The following is an 18,592-nucleotide window of genomic DNA, read 5'->3' as shown; positions in this document are numbered from 1 at the left end:
ACATATCCGTGTTGTTAAGCAACGCATGACTGTAAATGTTGAAGGATGTGCAGAAGTACATTCAGACCCTATGAAGCAGAGAAGGACTTATTTAATTTCTGCCAGTCTGAGTCCCCTTCTCATAAATGAGAGATTGTATGAACAGAGCTGGGTTCTCTATTAATGGGATTTTGTTCTGTTCTCACAGATTTCCAAAGTTGAGAATGCTGACTGGAAATGACTCCATAGTGACTGAATTTATTCTTGCCGGATTAACAGACAATCCAGAGCTCCAGAAACCCCTCTTTTACCTGTTTCTAATGATATACATTGTCACCATGGTGGGCAACCTTGGCTTGATCACTCTTATTGGTTTAAATTCTCACCTCCACACCCCCATGTACTATTTCCTCTTCAACCTATCCTTCATTGATCTCTGTTACTCTTCTGTTTTCACCCCCAAAATGCTGATGAACTTTGTATCAAAAAAGAATATCATCTCCTATGTCGGGTGCATGACTCAGCTCTTCTTCTTTCTCTTTTTTGTCATCTCTGAATGCTATATGTTGACCTCAATGGCTTATGATCGCTATGTGGCCATCTGTAATCCATTGCTGTATAAGGTCACCATGTCCCATCAGGTCTGTTTCGTGCTAACTTTGGCTGCATATGTGATGGGATTTGCTGGAGCCACTGCCCACACAGGGTGCATGCTTAGACTAACCTTCTGTAATGCTAATATCATCAACCATTACTTGTGTGATATCCTTCCCCTCCTCCAACTATCTTGCACCAGCACCTATGTCAATGAGGTAGTAGTTCTCATTGTCGTGGGAATTAATATCACAGTACCAAGTATTACCATTTTAATTTCTTATGTCTTTATCATTACTAGCATTTTTCATATCAAATCCTCTCAAGGGAGATCAAAAGCTTTCAGCACCTGTAGCTCCCACATCATCGCTCTGTCTCTTTTTTTTGGATCAGCAGCTTTCATGTATCTTAAATATTCTTCTCCTGGATCCATGGACCTGGGAAAAATTTCTTCTGTATTTTATACTAATGTAGTGCCTATGGTCAATCCTTTGATCTACAGTTTGAGGAACAAGGATATCAAAGTTTCACTGAGGAAAGTCCTGTTCAAAATCCAGAGGAGGAAAATATTCTAATTCAAAGTTGCAATAATGTAAAGAAATTCAATTTTTCATTTAATTTTTATTGGTGTTTTTATTGGACTTTTTCAAGAGCATGTGGGTATAACCATGTTGCTCCTGCAGATTGTGTGATATGTGGTGTAATGAATGTCTAATTATTTTCCTTATAGCTGATCTTGCCTTATTTTTCTGAGTATCTATTGCACCTCATACTAATTTACTAAGTAACTAAGAACATGTTTATAAAATGAACAATTGTACTGATCTTTTTTTCTCCATATTTTCTCTTGGGTTATTCCTAATATGGACAAATAAGGTTTCGTAAGTCACGGAATGTTAAAATTACAGCTTGCTGACCAAAACACAGAAATGCTAAATACTATAGAAGCATTCCCATTCTTATGAATATTACTGCTAGACTAGGCAACAGGATTCAATGAAATGTCTTCATTATAAACTCTGTATTTAGCTTAAAGTATAATCAGATCCTTCTGATCTTTTCTTTTTGTTCTATTTTTGTCACCAACTTTCTTTTTATATTCTGTCCTTTCTTGTTCCCTTTGAGAATGGCAAAATCTGTACTTCACGTCATCTGCTTTTGAGAGTCTTTATCAGCACAGTTCACTTAATATTGAAGAGAGTACATATTACTCCACCTTTTATTGCAAAAGATAGTATTAATGGAGTATGATTAAAGGTGTACTTTATATATGTATCTTAGGATCTCATTAAGGTGGGGAAATTGATTTATTATAAATTTCACATTCATTATATCTAAAATGACATCAAATATTTGAAAAGGAGCATGTAGTTCTAACTGTAGAACTTTGTTATTTATCTCTTGTAAAAATATACTTCATGTTAAGTTAGGAGAAACATGTTCCACATTGTTTTACTTATCTAATGAGATTTACCATTAAAAAAGGTGTATATTGGGCCTGGCCCTGTGGCCTAGTGGCTAAGTTCCCTGAGCTCCATTTCAGCAGTTTACAGGTTTGGATCCCAGCTGCGGACCTACTCCACTCGCCAACCACGCTGTGGAAGTGTCCCAAATACAAAAAAAAAAAAAAAAGTAGGGGAGGATTGGCACAGATGTTAGCTCAGTGCTAGTCTTCCTACAGCAAAAAGAGGAGGATTGGCAGTGGATATTAACTCAGGGCGAATCTTCCTCAGAAAAAAGATAAAAGGTATATATTAATGATAATAAACTATATTCCTAGCAACATTTTGTGAACTTATTTAAACCTGTATTTGGTCCATTTGGGTTGCTATAACAAAATACCACAGACTCCATAGCTTATAAACAATAGAAATTTATTTCTCACACTTCTGGAGACTGGAACTCCAAGATCAGAATGCCAACATAAATGAGTGAGGACTCTCACCTGTATCATGCATTTCTTATTACAGCCTCACTTGGAGGAATGGGTCAGTGATCTCTTTGGAGTCTCTTTTATATGGCAGTAATCCCATTCATGAGGGTTCCGTCCTTTATGACTTCAATATCTCTTAAATGGCCCATCTCCCAATATCATCACCTTTCATGGTTAAGATTTCATAGCACCTTGTCTTACAAATAAGATAATAAACATATTTAAAGTAGATGCTATTTCTTTTAATTTCTCTGTTTCTCCAATGCTTTTCCCATTTTTATATTTAGGATGTCAGATATACTTCAAAGGCAAGAGATACTTATTGAATTGTGTTATCTTGTTTAAATAACCACAATAATTATATCATTATAAATAATAATTGATCAAATATAATAATAGATAACAATAATAGATAAATAAATAAAAAATAACTTTTGGGTACAATTTATTTTGGGGGGGCATACTGTGGCAGCCATGGACGGACTGTTCAGCTCTCTTTATGAGGAGCATCATTGATGAAAGTCTACAGCTGATACTCCTTTGGATCCACCATAGTGTTCAGGTAGAGCCTATACTTACTCTGAGATTTCCCTAACCATGGCTTACCGTGGTGGGTAATACAGGAACTGCCTAGTTTCTGTATAACGTGTGTCTCCTCTGAGAGGCAATCTTTGCTTAAGCACTCCTTATCATACTTACTGACACTTCTTAGAACTGCACTGTGTTCTGAGATTTTCCTACTCAATCCTCCCTTCTCTCTCTCCTTTCTTGGGTGTCAGCCTTTCATCCTGGTCTGAAGGCCTTTATCACAGACTCCCACTCTCTCCTATTTTATGGTTCACAGACATTTACCACAATAAGTGACTTACAAGTCTAATCATTTCTTGGCATCTGTTTCTTGGCAAACTCTAAATTACACAGAAGACTTCCATAACTGATTTTAAAACTTAATGTAAGACTCTGATAATCAAGACAGATTAGTTTTTTTTATAAAATTAGACAAATCAAGGGATAGAATGGAAGATTGAAAAATATATCCTCACTTATACAGTCAATCACTTTTTAACCAATCAACAAAGCAATTCCATAGGGAAAGAAAAATCTTTTAAGCAATTGATTCTGGAAATACTAACTAGTCATGAGAAAAATAAACTTGATCTCTATGTCAAACCATACACAAAAATTAATTTTAAGTGTATCAAAACCATACACACAAAGCTTAAGCATGTCTTATAAAAGAAAACATGGGAAAGTATGTCAGTGTAGGCATAGCTTTCTTAGAATTATTCTAGAAAGCTCTAAACTGTAAAGATGGAAAAGGACAAAATAAGTGTCATTAAAGTTAGAACGTCTACTTATTGAAAAAAAATTCATAGACAAACCACAGACTGAAAGAATATTTGCAATGCACATATCTGATAAAGGTTGGATAATATATAATAACTTGAAAATTAAAATGTAGCCGCCCCTGATGCAGGAAGGGTTAATAATCACTGGAAAAGGCTTGCCAACAAACTGTGACCCAGAAGAGAGAAGGCCGATTAGCCAATTACAGGTAAGACTTCCACGGGCAGGCAACCTAAGACAGGCATCGGTCGCCCAGGGGCACAGATGGAGACGTGATATTGGGAGCAGGAGGGGCCATTGACTAGGAGGCCTTGCATGCTCCAAGATAAAATATACGAGCACAGCAATAGCATGATAATATCAAAACAGAGGCCAAGGGAGGGCTCCTTGAGAAATCACTAAGAATTCTTGGCATTTGTTGATTACATTGTCCAGAACACCTGTGTATGTTTAACAGATGTAAGCTATGTATATATTGAAACGCTGGTTATAATAAACTCAGAGTGGCCATCAGCCCTCTCCGCATCTATCCTGATGTGTACATTGGATTGCGACACCGACATAAAAGATATCTCAATAATAAAAAGACCATTTCTTAAACGGACAAATGATTTGAAAGACACATTCTAAAGGAAAGTGTGCAAATGGCCAATAAGTGCATGGAAATGTGCCTAACTTGCTGCATCTCGTAGATGTATAGTCAATAGGTAGACAACACTCTCTTAGTAGCTGTACCATCCTCTCTCATTTCATTACTTGATCTGGGCCCTTTGAGTGGCTCAAGCACTTGTCAGGCCTTCTTCTTAGTCTCCTTCTATGTTGGACCCTGCACCTTCTGGGTGGGACCTCTAGTTCAGAGGCCCAAGTACTGGCTGTAGGACACCTCCAAGTCCTCCATTAATCCAAGCACCAATTCTAGAGAGCTTCTCCTCTGAGATTCTAGAATCTAAGTCTGAATCTTCTTTTTGTTATTTGTTTCACCAGTCCTAGGAATAGTAGCCATATTCTGCAACTTATTAGTCTTTGTAATTTTAAGTGATAAAATTTTGCCTTTTCCTTCTTACAATATCTATAGAAACATTTCTATTCTGATTAGACCTTGTTTGATACAGAAAATACATTTTAAGTGATTTTGATGGGCTAACCTGCCCAACTCACAAGACACAATCTTCTTAGCACATGCCAAATACTGATGACAGTTATTAGTCAGAAATAGTCATTTGACTATAACATTTTTTACCAAAATTATTTTTAACAACTTGTTTTTTCTTCTTGAAGTTACTGAACTGGTACAATTAAATTTAGAGATTCTGGTAGACCTATTTTCACTGCAAGGGAGGAAGCCATCTGAGATTAACGCTGAGTAGAACCAAGCAGTCCAAAAAGTGGGAAGGGAGACACACTTTCACGAGTGATTGGCCCTGTTCAGCCAAATAAGAAGCTGTGTACATCCTCAACTTACCAGTTTCACACACTTTTTTTGTGAGGCTGATTTATCTAGGTGAGTTAAATTTAGATTCCTATCACTTAAACTGAAAGAGTCAATTAAATTGAAAGAATCCTGAATGTACCCTGTACAAAACTGTGTGATATAACATCCTACACAATTTTGCATAGTGTAGTGACTAAATAAATCAGTTTTGTATTCATAGATACCTAAGTATGAATCTTGCCCTGGTAGTAGCTGTTTCGACCTTCTGACAAACAGTTAATATCTCTTAGCTTTCGAGATTTTTATGTATGAGAAAAGATCTCTGATTTAGGGAGGGGTTGTAAGGGAAACCTGAGGGAAGGTATATAAAGAATTTGGCATTATTATTGGTTAACAATAACTAATAATGGTACAAATCTAAGTTTCTTTGGTTCTCTAATTATACAGAGAAATCTTGGGGCACTGCCTGTACCTCATTCTGTTTGTATTCACTGTGTTTTTCAGTCTCAATCCTCAACAAATATTTATTAGATAAAATGAATCAGTAAAAGCTCTAAAATAAAGAGAGAGTCTATTGATGGACCATGCACTATCTACTCTGAGCAGAATAGGACTACTGAAGACCTGGAGCTTTTACTGCCAGGCTCAGCTTCCTGCTGACCTAGGGTGCTCCTTGATGACATCTTAGAAATAAACCAGAGGACTTTTAAGAATGGCAGACTTAACATAGGCAAATTATCTCTATTTTTACTGAAACTCACTAACATGACAGAAATTAAAAAATAGCATTAACTCACCAGGACAAAATAACAAAAAATGATCAAAAAACAGAGTCACAAGTAGCCACAAAATTTTGGAAGCTGCAAAATCAATAAATGAGTAGTATTTGATTTGGCATACTCATAATATCTGACATTAACATAGAACTGTGGAAGATAAGAAAACAACTGATTTGCACCATATTGTCTCTCATATACGCAGAATTTTGTGGCAGCAGGTATCCTTGAAAGAAGCCATGAAGGTGAAGACAGAACAAATGGAATGCTTAAAAGTCTATTTCAGAAGTAATTAGATCTTCAGACCTTCTCTACATCTCCATGCTGCCAGATGACTGCCTCCAGTATCACTCCATAGAAGATTTGAGATTTATTCATTAAGGAAAGTAAAACAAAGTCTCTAAATTAGGAGACTACATGCACATTTGAGGGAGCGTTTAACATGAAAACTCTCATGTTTTCTTCAGAGTTTAACTAAAAACAGGGCAAGAAAGTCAAAATTTCACCCAATGAATGTTGACGTCATTAGCCTTCTTCCTCCTCTCAGCTCAGAGAATATTAAATGCCAAGATGATATCTTTCAGGAATATTGAAAGACTGTTTTCAGGATAATCAAGTTAGCACATGACAAAAGACCTATTGGTATTACCACTAAGAGTTGTCCCACGGAAATGAGATGTTATACCATGAAGCCCACAGTTGGCAAGCACTAACCCCTCACATGAAGATGCTAGTCAGCTTTTTAGACTCTCACTCCTAAGTGTTAAAACACGAGCAAGTATGCTGAGACATTCAAAGTGAACCTCTAAGACAAAACATAGAACATAAACAAAAAGGAAAGGGACAATTCTAGGGAATGCAACTTCAGAAAACATTATAAGGGAACAAAATATACCCTTGAACACTAGAAATTAAAGCAAAAATAAATAAATAAAATTCCTGGAAGAAAAAGTTGAAATTATCCCCCAAAAGTAGAGTAAAAGAATGGAAAATAGACAATAAAATAAAGCACAAAAATAAGGAATTCAGGATTTCAGTCTCTGAATGACAAATGTTACAGAAAGAGAACAAAAACTGCAGTGAGGATGAAATGATAATTTATATAAATAATATTTTTTCTAGAGCTGAAGTACTTGGGTTTCCTGAGTGGACTGAATTAATGCTCTCCTTGTTGCATAATAAGACATATCAAGATACAATATTGTTAATGTACAAGACAATGAAAACAGATATAAGATCTTAAAGGCTTCCAAAATGAAGAGAAATTAACCAATTTTAATAAAAATATATAAAGAATCAGAGAGGTATTGAGTTTCTTAAGATTGGATCAATGCCATTAAAATTTGAGGCAAAGCCGCTTCTAAGTTAGCTGTTTATTTCCAAGCAAATGGCCAATAAATAAAGAGGTACAATAAACGCCATTTCAGACATGCAAGGTGAGTAAAATTTGCGTTCCATGCATCACTTTTGGGAAACAAGGTAGCATGTCTTGTGCTAAAATTAATAAGAAAACCAAAAAGTAAGGAGGCACATGATCAAGGAAAGAAGAGGACCCAGCACATGATAGAGATGAGAATCCACGCCACAGCAATAAAGGAAGATCTCAAGATTTCAGATTTGCATCACAGCCAGAAGACAATCAGTCAAGATAGAAGCAGTTCAAAAAATCCTGGAAAGACTTCTTTAAGAAGATTAAATTAAATATCAGTGACTGAGTATACTGAGAAGAGGTTTACAAGAACCAGAGAAGAAGTTGGGGAGGAATCAGGACAAATCTATGAAATAATAAGAAAAACAAACAAATAAAAACAATTACAGAGAGAAAAAAATAGTCGTAATATATGATGGATTCGTTGTGAACAGTGCTTAAGATTGTGTTAATAATGTAACACAGGAATATAGATCTAACCTAATTTATGATTATAACCATATTGTTAGGAATTAGGAATGGGGAGTAGGAGGAGAAAGGGGTGTGTGTGTGTGTGTGTGTGTGTGCGGCGCACTGATGGTGGGGGGTGTGAAAAAGATTCAAACTCTCATCTTACGTAGGAGTTCAAGTTAAAAACCTGTTAGAGTAATCCAAATTTGAAATGAAGAGAGACTCCAGATGCTGTATAAATGAGAGGAAAGGCCAAATCTTTCAAGGAGATGGTTTCTCTGGGTCTTGGAGAGTGGATGAAGATGGTGAGTGGAAGAAGGTGCTTAAGTTTACTTTATGGATTAGTGCACTGGAGAGTGGGGAAAATAACTTTGAAAATGATGACTTGGAGGAGCAGCACTGGGAATCATAAGAAAAATGCTGAATTCAGTTTGGAGCACTTTGAGCTTGAGGCACATAACTAGACAGAAAATACAATTATCTGCGAGGAAGTTATGGCAGAAACCCAGGCTATACATAAATATCAGTAATTCTCAAACATGGGTGATTTGCCATTCAAAGGACATATGACAATGTCTGGAGAACAGTTTGATTGTCACAACTAGTGAGTGGGATCAACTACTGGCATCTAACGAGTAAAGGCCAGGGATGCTCTGCATCCTATAACGCACAGGACAGCCCCACAACAAAGAATTATCTAGTCCAATCTGTCAATAGTGCCAAGGTTGGGAAAACCTGATATAATGAATATGGATTATGAGCAGGAGGAGGTGTGCCAATCCTTCTCAGGTTCTTTTTATGTGTCAGGCATGTTTCTAATACTTTGTGCCTTAACTCATTTAATCCAAGCAACAACCCTATGAGATAGCTCTTTTACTAGATCATTTGATAGATATACATCGGTATAACTAGATAAAAACATACATATACAAAGGTCAGAGAAGTTATATCATTGTCTACAGCCTCGCAGTTAAGGAGTATAAGACCAGATTTAAACTCAGTCTGAAGTGGGGGGCCCACCCCTAGTCTCTTAACCACTTTGCTACATCTCTTTATGGATGTGATATCACATCCATAAAGCTATGATTTAGTATTTTATTAGTGCAACCTCAGAGACTCTAGGAAAATAGACATGGCAAGTGACCATGCCCCAGACCTTCCTTTTTTAAACCATGTAGAGAGTCCAAGACATAATGAATAAAGTGACAAAAAGGAACACTAAATCTTCTCTATTGGAGATTAGGAATTCCTGCTGTGAGATTATAAACTAAGTAGAACAACGTGTCTCAAAGGATCCAATGTTAGGTCTATGACACAGGATGTAAACACAGGCTCATTAATTGCTACCCTCAGTGGGCTCATTTAACTTGTAAAGAAATCATGAGGGAGAGAAAATTTTTCTGGGCTTCTAATCGATTTTCCCAGAACTGCATGGCATGGAATAGATTCTCACTGGAGTCAACTGATTGTTTTGGATTTCATTTACGATTATTTTGCTCCTTGCAAGTGAAGAGGGCTTTCTGGGCAAATTCTCAAATAGATATCATGGCATCCTCCTCAGAATATCTCTGTTAGCACATCGAAGACTGAGGACACTGCCGATGTATATTGCCTCCTACCTTGTCTTTGACCCCCTCAGGACCACAGGGTTGAAGCGGCTTTAGGTCCAGCAGTAGTGAGGCCTCCAGGAAAAGGAAGGTGAGGGTTGAATCACCTTTTTTTTGGTCTTGATAATTTCCTTTCATACCCCAACTGCATAAATCCAGGTCTCTGGGCAACATCATCTATTTATTGCTCTTTTCAGCCTTGATCCTTAATGGAGACTGGGGAGAAGGGAGGAAGTGATGTGCAAAGACGTTGCGGGTCTGCCAGCATTCTTTCTAGACAGAGACAAACAACATGAGTGGGAGTAAAGGAAGAAATGAGGAATCATTAGGAAAATCACAGGAAGTCTTACACTTTAGATGCTTTACTGTGTGTGTTCAGACAACTTTGGTCTTGTAAATCAGAAGATCGGACTCTCCCTCTGGAGACAAAGAGAGTGGGTCCATCGCTAATGTCACCTTATACCCCACTTCCTGCAGAACACACCTGGAAAGTGAATGGCTGTTGAAAATGACTCCTCTGTGACAGAGTTTGTCCTTATGGGATTAAAAGACCTGCTGAACTCTAACTGCCCCTGTTTTTTCTGGTTTTGGTGAACTACATGGTCATTGTGGTGGACAATTTGACCTTAATTAATCTAATTGATCTGAATTCTCACCTTCACTTCACTGTGTACATTTTCATTTTCAATCAGTCCTTTATTGATTTCTGTTATTCAGTTTTTTTACCCACAAAATGCTAACAAGTTTTCTTCCAGAGAGGAACATCACCTCCTTTACAGGATGAGTGACTCAGCTATTTTTCTTCTGCTTTTTTGTCAACTCTGAGTGCTATGTGTTGACAGCCATCGCCTATGATTGCTCTGTGGCCATCTGTAAATCCCTGCTATATATGGTCACCATGTCCCCTCAGATCCATTCTTTGATGATGCCTGTTTAATATGTAACGGGGTTTACTGGTACCATGGTCTACACAGGATGTATGAACAGGGTGATCTTTTGTGATTCCAACATCATCAACCGTTACATGTGTGACACCTTCCACCCCCTCCAGTTCTCCTGCAGCAGCACCTCTGCCAATGAGTTTGTGGTTTGTGTTATTTTGGGCACAGTTGCCATAGTATCTGGCCTCATTATCTTTATTTCTTATGCTTTTATTCTTTTCAATATTCTTCACATCTCATGACCTAAAGGTTCATCCATTAGATGGTCATCAGCTCCTCTGGTGATGTTGGTTGGCTCTTTCAGCACCCGTGGCTCCCACGTAATAATTGTTCGTCTATTCTATGGATTTGGGCTGTTCACTCATGTCAAGCTATCATCTGCTAGATCTGTGGGCCAGGGGAAATTTTTTCTGTGTTTTGCACCAGTGTGGTACCCGTGCTGAACCCTCTCATTTATAGCCTCAGGAACACAGATGTCAAACTTACTCTGAATAAAACCCTAAATTGAATTACAAACTGAGCAGAACCATCTGTGCGTCCTTTTCTTTGTTTTTTTCTTGTTTTTGCTCTGCCTCAACCTCTTGCTCCTGTTCTTTTTTTATTGTCTTCATTTGTCTTTCTAGAGTTTTTTGGGCAGGATTCCCACTCTAATATCTTTTCTTCTCTTTACACTTAGTGTAACCCTTTAGGCCTATTCTTGGGATTGAGGGTCATCTTCAGTCATAAGATGACCCATCCTAGTCAGAGAAAATGGTCTGATAACACTTTCTATTTAAGAATAATAGTACCTACTATTTTTTCTTGTATGTCTTTTCCATCCAAGGTAGACTACGGAGTAGTAAGTTGTCTGACAAGTTTGTTTCTTTCTTGCTTTACCTGAAATGCTTACATAGAGCCCTTGACTGTTTCAAAGGTTTTATTATTTATTATTGCATTAAAACAGAGAAAGAATGATAAAAATTGTGCACATGTTAAATCTGTATGAATTTCCGGAATTTTTCAGTTTTTTTAGTAATGGTTCTTGTTTTTGTATTTCAGTCTCATAACAGCTTATTGAACCAATGTTTTTTCTTTTCTTTTTGAGCATGCTTGAGAGTGAATGAGTCACAATAATCTGCCCACCTTTCTCAATCCCCACCAATAATGAATGCCTCCATTTAATGCATTGGTCAACTGATATTTTGTCATAAATAGAATTGAAGTTGTCACCAATTTGTCTATGTTTCTGTGGATTACGATTGTGATTAAAAATTACACAATGATATTCTTGCTTACGGAAAAGAGTGCCACATGTAATGTCAAGATTCTTTGTTTTCCTAATTGTGTAACAGGGGTTCCCCTTTGCAAAGGAAGATCTGATTCCTGGTTTCGAAAAACAAAAAAAATAGGGGCTGGCCCCATGGCTGAGTGGTTAAAGTTCATGCCCTCTGCTTGGGCAGCCCAGGGTTTCACCAGTTCAGATCATGGACACGGAAATAATACTGCTCATCAGGCTATGCTGAGGTGGTGTGCCACGTAGCAGAACTAGAGTGACCTAAAACTAGAATATACAACTATGTACCAGGGGACTTTGGGGAGAAGAAGGAAAAAAGGAAAAAGAAGATTGGCAACAGATTTTGGCTCAGGTGCCAATCTTTACAAAAATACAAAAACTACCCCCCCCAACCATTGAAAGCCACTGATTTACTTTCTGTGGCTATAGTTTTACCTTTTCTAGAATGTCATATAAATGGTATCATACTGTATGTGGTATTTGTAGTTTGGCTTCTTTCTCTCAACATAGTGAATTTGAGATTAATCCATATTGATACATGTATCAGTAATTTGCTCCTCTTTATTGTTGAGAAGGATGACTGTGTGGATGTACAGTCATGCGCCACATAATGATATTTTGGTCAATTATGGACTGCATATATGATGGTGGTCCCATAAGATTAATACCGTATAGCCTAGGTGTGTAGTAAGCTACATCATCTAGGTTTGTGTAAGCACATTTTATGATCTTTTCATAATGACAAAATCACCTAAGGGCGCATTTCTTAGAAAGCAGCCTTGTCATTATGTGAGGCATGACTGTACTATAGTTTATTTATTCATTCAGTAGTTGAAGGATAATCAAACCACTATAAATATAGACATACAATTTTTGTGTGAACATATGTTTTCATTTATGTAGGTAAATGTTTGGAGGGGACAACTTTAAAGGAAACTGTCAAACTATTTTCCAAAGAGGCCATGCCATTTTGCATTCTCACTAGTAATGTTTGAGAAGGCCAGCTGCTCCACATCCTCACCAGCACCAAATATTGTCGGTTATTATTATTTATTTAATTTTGGCATATCTAATAGTTTTGTAGTGGTATCTCATTGTGCTTTTAATTTGAATTTCTGTAATGAATAATGATGTTCAGTGTCTTTTCATGTGTTTATTTTCTATCCATATATCTTCTTTGATGAAGTGTCTGTTCACATCACTTACTCAATTCTCTATTTGTTTACTCATTTAGTGTTGAGTGTTCTTTATATTTTTGAATAAACGTTTCTTATTAAGTATGTATGAAAATATATTCCTCCAGTGTTTGGCTTGTCAGTTAATTTTTTAATACTGTCTTATTTAGAGGAAAATGTTTTAATTTTGATAATGTCCAAATTAACTATTTTTTTCTTTTATGGGCTGTTTGTTTTGGTACACTATTTTAGGAATTTTTGTCTGACTCCAGATCACAAATCTTTATCCTTTTTTTCTTTCCTAAAAATCTTAAAGTTTTATGTTTTACATCATATCTATTATTCATCTTGCCATAACTTCTCTAATGATCTGAGGCAGGGATTGAGTTTGTTTGTTATTTGTTTATTTGTTCAATTTTGGTGTGGATATCTAATTATTCCTGCCTCACTGTTTCAAAAGACTGTAATTTCTTCAATATATTGCCTTTGCACATTTGTCGAAATTAATTGACCTGATATACAGGCATACCTCAGAGATAGTGTGGGTTCAGTACCAGGCTACTGCAATAAAATGCACATGCTAATAAAGTGAGTCACATAAACATTTTGGTTTCCTAGTGCATATAAAAGTTATGTTTACATTATACTGTAGTCTATTAAGTGTGCAACAGCATTATGTCTAAAAGAATGCACGTATCTTAATTTAAAAATGCTTTATTGCTCAAAATTGATAACCATCATCTGAAGCTTTAGCAAATTGTAAAGTTTTTGCTGGTGGAAGGTCTTACCTTAATGTTGATGGCTTCGGGCTGATCAGGGTGATGGCTGTTGAAAATTGAGGTAGTTGTGAAAATTTCTTAAAATAAGACAATCATGACATTTGCCACTTGTATTATCTCTTTCTTTCATGAATGATTTCTCTGTAGCATGCAGTGCTGTTTGATAGCATTTTACCCATGGCAGAACTTCTTTCAAAATTGGAGTCAATCCTCTCAACCCTGCCACTGCTTTACCAACTAAGTTTGTGTAATATTCTAAATCTTTTGTTGTCATTTCAACAATATTCATGGCATCTTCACCAGGAGTAGTTTCTGTCTCAAGAAACCACTTTATTTGCTCATCCATAAGAAGAGATTTCTCATCCATTAAAGTTGTATCTTGAGATTGCAGCAATTCAATCACAGCTTCAGGATCCACCTCTAATTCTAGTTCTTCTGCTATTTCTACCACATCTGTGGTTACTTCTTCCACTGAAGTCTTGAACCCCTCAAAGTCATTCTTGAGGGTTGGAATCAAATTATTCCAAGCTCATGTTAATGTTGATATTTTTACCTCTTACCATTAATTATGAATGTTCTGAATGTCATGTAGAATGGTGAGTTCTTTCCAGAAGATTTCCAGTTTACTTTCCCCAGATTCATCAGAGGAATCACTCTCTATGGTATCTATAGACTTATGAAATGTATTTCTTAAGCAACAAAACTTGAAAGTCAAAATTATTCCTTGATCCATGACCTGCAGAATTGATATTGTGTTAGCAGGCATGAAAACAACGTTAATCTCATTGTATGTCTTCATCAGAGTTCTTGGGTGACCAGGTGCATTGTCATTGAGCAACAATATTTTGAAAGGAATCTTTTTTTCTGAGCAGTAGCTCTGAACAGTGGGTTTAATATATTCAGTAAACCATGTTGTAAACAGATATGCTGTCATGCAGACTTTGTTGTTCCATTTATAGAGCATAGGCAGAGTAAATTCAGCATAATTATTAAGAGCTCTAGGATTTTTGGATTTAATGTGAGAAATGTGTAATTCTTCCTTTTACTTGAACACTTAGAGACCATTGTAGAGATATTAATTGGGTTATTGATGACCTGATTTCAATAAATTTTAATATTGTTGTGTCTTGGGGAGTAGAGAGGCCAAGGAGAGGGAGAGAGACAAGGAAACAGTCAATCGGTAGAATAATTAGAACACACACATTTATTAAGTTTGCCATGTTATATGGACATGGCTCATTGAGCCACCAAACAATTATAATAGTAACATGAAAGATCACTTGTCACAGATTACCATAACAAATATAATAATAACAAAAAAGTTTGAAATATTTGAGGAATTACCAAAATGTGTGACAAAGACACAAAGTGAGCAAATATTTTTCTCAGTGGTTTGATGATGTTCTTTGGAGGCACTCCCTATTTCAAGAAGTCTGAACATTTGGAGAATCTGATACTTTTTGACTAAGGAAGGAACTCTCTCTATTAAGGGTAACATGTTTCCCTTTTTCATCCACTTCATATAAGCAGTCTGTGTGTAAATATTTTTATATATATATAATTACACATATATAAAATATATATATATTTTTCATATGAATATATTTACATATGGTTGACTGTACTAAGGCATTTGAGTTGATTTAAAGCTTAAAAGAGTAAATTAGCTTTCAAATAGCAAATATATTCTATAGCTAAATTGAACAAGCAAAATTTCCTGTTACAAACATCTTTCATGAGTTGCTGATTTTGGCAGACAGCATTAATGTCCTACTCGATAGGTGTTCCTTTCCTTCTTTCTAATGCTAAAAACTTCTTTTCACAATAGTCGCCAATAATGGAAGATCATCATTTTGTCAATATTCCTTGCAACTAGACTGGGCATATGGCATAGTCTTAACTAAAGGAAAGTTATCTGTTGGCTTCTGGGGAAGATTTGCTTCATGATTTAAAGAGAGATATGTGAGAGGACTTCTTTTGATTTGTTCGCTTGCTGTCTTCTTTGGATATAATTGTCTTAGATGTAATTCTTAGAGCTATGACAGTCATTTTGTGACCATGTGGTGAACAGCTTGAGGACTCAGGCCAACAATCTGAGGACAGTGAAATGAAAAAGTCTGGGTCCTTGAGAATGTTTAGTTGCTGGCCCAACCACAGGACACTGTGCCTCCAGATTTATTACTATGTGAGAAAAATAAGAGCCAATTTCATATGAACTTTTAACTAAGAATTCTGTAGATGAGAGCAAGAAACTTTCTATTTAATAACATTGATTAAAAGTTACATTCCCAAAATATTAAATAGATAATATACTATTTTAACAGATGAACACTTTGAGAGATTGTCTTGTAACTTTTCAGTAAATGTTGAAGAGGGAAACTAATTTATTGTGATGGAACAGAGAATATGTGCAGATTTAAACTTGAATTTTAAACATGTTCTTTGGTTCACTTGGCTAGTGCCTTCTGTTCATTGTACTCTTGTGGTCTCTGAAATATAAACATTCTCCAATATTCTACTTTTTATAGTTGTTCAAAAGGGTAAGAGTTTGTGCAATGCTTAATGTGTTCAAAACACCTAAATCAATCAGAATAGTACTTTCACATTTTTATAGATTTAACTCTCACTTGATTTTTTCTTTAATTTTATCCAAACAATCATAATTTTGATACTTACAGTTTTATTACAATGTTTCAAATATCCCATGGGTAATTGAGAACCACTGAAAGTTCATTAACTAGGAAGGGACAGATATGTTCTTTCAGAACTTATTCTAGCAAGCAGTGTCTATGGCCAATAAGAGAGAGTATCTGGGAAAAAGCTAGATAATTTTTTGATCCCCTACAATTCAGCAGTTCAGTTCAATTAAAATCTAAAGGTTACTGAACTTGTGTGGTGGCTGAGGGAAATGGATGGAAATCATTGTGGTGGTAAACTCTATTGCTTAGCATGTGAGAAATGTTGAAAACATTCTAAAGGTTTTCGCCAGAGAGCAACTTAATTTACAGAAATATTTATGGAGTTCCTAATATGTACTCTGCCCTATACATGGCACCATGTGAAAAGTAGTAAACAAAACAGAAGAGATATTTGTCCTTATAGAACTTATAGTTTATAGGAGAATATAGGATTTAAAGAGAAAAATGTCTGATAGGTGTTATGAAGGAGGATCTACTGGAAGTTTTGAGGGCATAAATAATGACAGCTGACATTGATTGACTATATACTACACGTCAGCTTCTGTGCTAACCATTTTACATAAATTTTTTGGTTTAATCTTCAAAATAAGTCAATGAAACAGATGCTATTATTATCATCACTATTTCAGAAATTATGAACCTGAGGTATAGAGAGTTTAAGTAATGTGTCCAAGTTAGTAATCATGGGAGTAGAATTCCACACATGTCCTCTAATTCCATATCACACACTTTTTTCTAGGATGAGAAGGAATTGATGACCTCCGTTAATGAAATATTACATTTAAGGACCCAGCAAGATTCTTAGGTAGAAATTTCCACTAGATGTTTAGAAGTAAAAATTTAGAAAGGAAAAAGCTATTAAAATCTTATTTGGACATAACTCCGGGGAGACAACACAATTGGGTTACTGTAATTTTTGAAAAATTTCAGGTAAAGAAATGAATAAGCCTATAGGCAGACTCTAGTATGTTTCCATTTACTTTATGAAAAGAAGCACAAAAATAACCTATATAATAGATCTTCCTTAAGAGATGAAAACGATAGGAATATGGGAGTTTACTTTTGCCACTGCCGTTGGGGATGTAAATCCATAGAGTGAAGCTTAAATTAAATTAAAATATTGAGTCCCTAAGGAATTGAAGAGAGATCATGATCCAGAGTGAAAATATAATTCCATTATTTCTCTTTTACACATAAAATCTATTCCCTGGGGAAGAGAATAAGCAAGCTTCTACCTTTATTGCCAAGTGCACTATAAACTTGCACTTGTTCAATCTTCTGTGTCTTATCAAGTAGCAAATGCAACGATAATAAAGACTGTTTATTTTTATCTGCTTCTTGAGAGGGCTCGGAGTCATAATTAGAAATTATAGTCTGTAGTTCAGGAAGGTTTCCAGGGCATATATGAAGTTATGTCTGGTCTGCATCCTTTATTTATTTATTTATTTATTTATTTATTTATTTTATTAATGTTATGATAGATTACAACCTTGTGAGATTTCAGTTGTACATTTTTGTTAGTCATGTTGTGGGTACACCACCTCCCCCTCTGTGCCCTCCCCCCACCCCCTCTTTTCCCTGGTAACCACCGATCAGATCTCCTTATCAATATACTAACTCCACCTATGAGTGGAGTCATATAGAGTTCATCTTTCTCTGACTGGCTTATTTCGCTTAACATAATACCCTCGAGGTCCATCCACGTTGTTGTGAATGGGCCAATTTTGTCTTTTTTTATGGCTGAGTAGTATTCCATTGTGTATATATACCACATCTTCTTTATCCAATCATCAGTTTCTGGGCATGTAGGCTGGTTCCATATCTTGGCTATTGTAAATAATGCTGCGATGAACATAGGGGTGCAACGGACTCTTGAGATTTCTGATATCAGGTTCTTAGGATAGATACCCAGTAATGGGATGGCTGGGTCATAGGGTATTTCTATTTTTAACTTTTTGAGAAATCGCCATACTGTTTTCCATAGTGGCTGTACCAGTTTGCATTCCCACCAACAGTGTATGAGGGTTCCTTTTTCTCCACATCCTCTCCAACATTTGTCACTCTTGGTTTTGGATGTTTTTGCCAATCTAACGGGGGTAAGGTGATATCTTAGTGTAGTTTTGATTTGCATTTCCCTGATGATTAGCGATGATGAACATTTTTTCATGTGTCTATTGG

The 18,592-nt window shown here is 36.1% G+C and overlaps 1 protein-coding gene and 1 pseudogene across 2 annotated transcripts; both read left to right on the top strand.

Moving 5' to 3' along the window:
* Positions 1-203: 203 nt before the first annotated feature.
* On the top strand, positions 204-3,615 carry LOC103551585 (olfactory receptor 8B3). Of its 2 annotated transcripts, XM_070626668.1 has the most exons (2): positions 204-1,117; positions 3,597-3,615. In XM_070626668.1, the coding sequence occupies exons 1-2, from the start codon at positions 204-206 to the stop codon at positions 3,613-3,615; spliced, it is 933 nt and encodes a 310-aa protein (XP_070482769.1). The 2 variants fall into 2 exon arrangements, with proteins under 2 accessions (XP_070482769.1, XP_008519330.1); XM_008521108.2 differs by lacking the exon at positions 3,597-3,615 and having other exon boundaries at positions 204-1,148.
* A 6,427-nt stretch (positions 3,616-10,042) lies between these two features.
* Positions 10,043-10,996, top strand: LOC103551603 (olfactory receptor 8C8-like; annotated as a pseudogene).
* Positions 10,997-18,592: the final 7,596 nt, after the last annotated feature.

This window comes from Equus przewalskii, chromosome 6, assembly GCF_037783145.1.
Source record: "Equus przewalskii isolate Varuska chromosome 6, EquPr2, whole genome shotgun sequence".
Lineage (NCBI taxonomy): Eukaryota > Metazoa > Chordata > Mammalia > Perissodactyla > Equidae > Equus > Equus przewalskii.
This window is presented reverse-complemented; position numbering and strand designations above follow the sequence as displayed.

Bases quoted from the DNA above. Each gene is read 5' to 3' on its own strand.
- LOC103551585 (XM_008521108.2), top strand. From the start codon at position 204: ATGCTGACTGGAAATGACTCCATAGTGACTGAATTTATTCTTGCCGGA.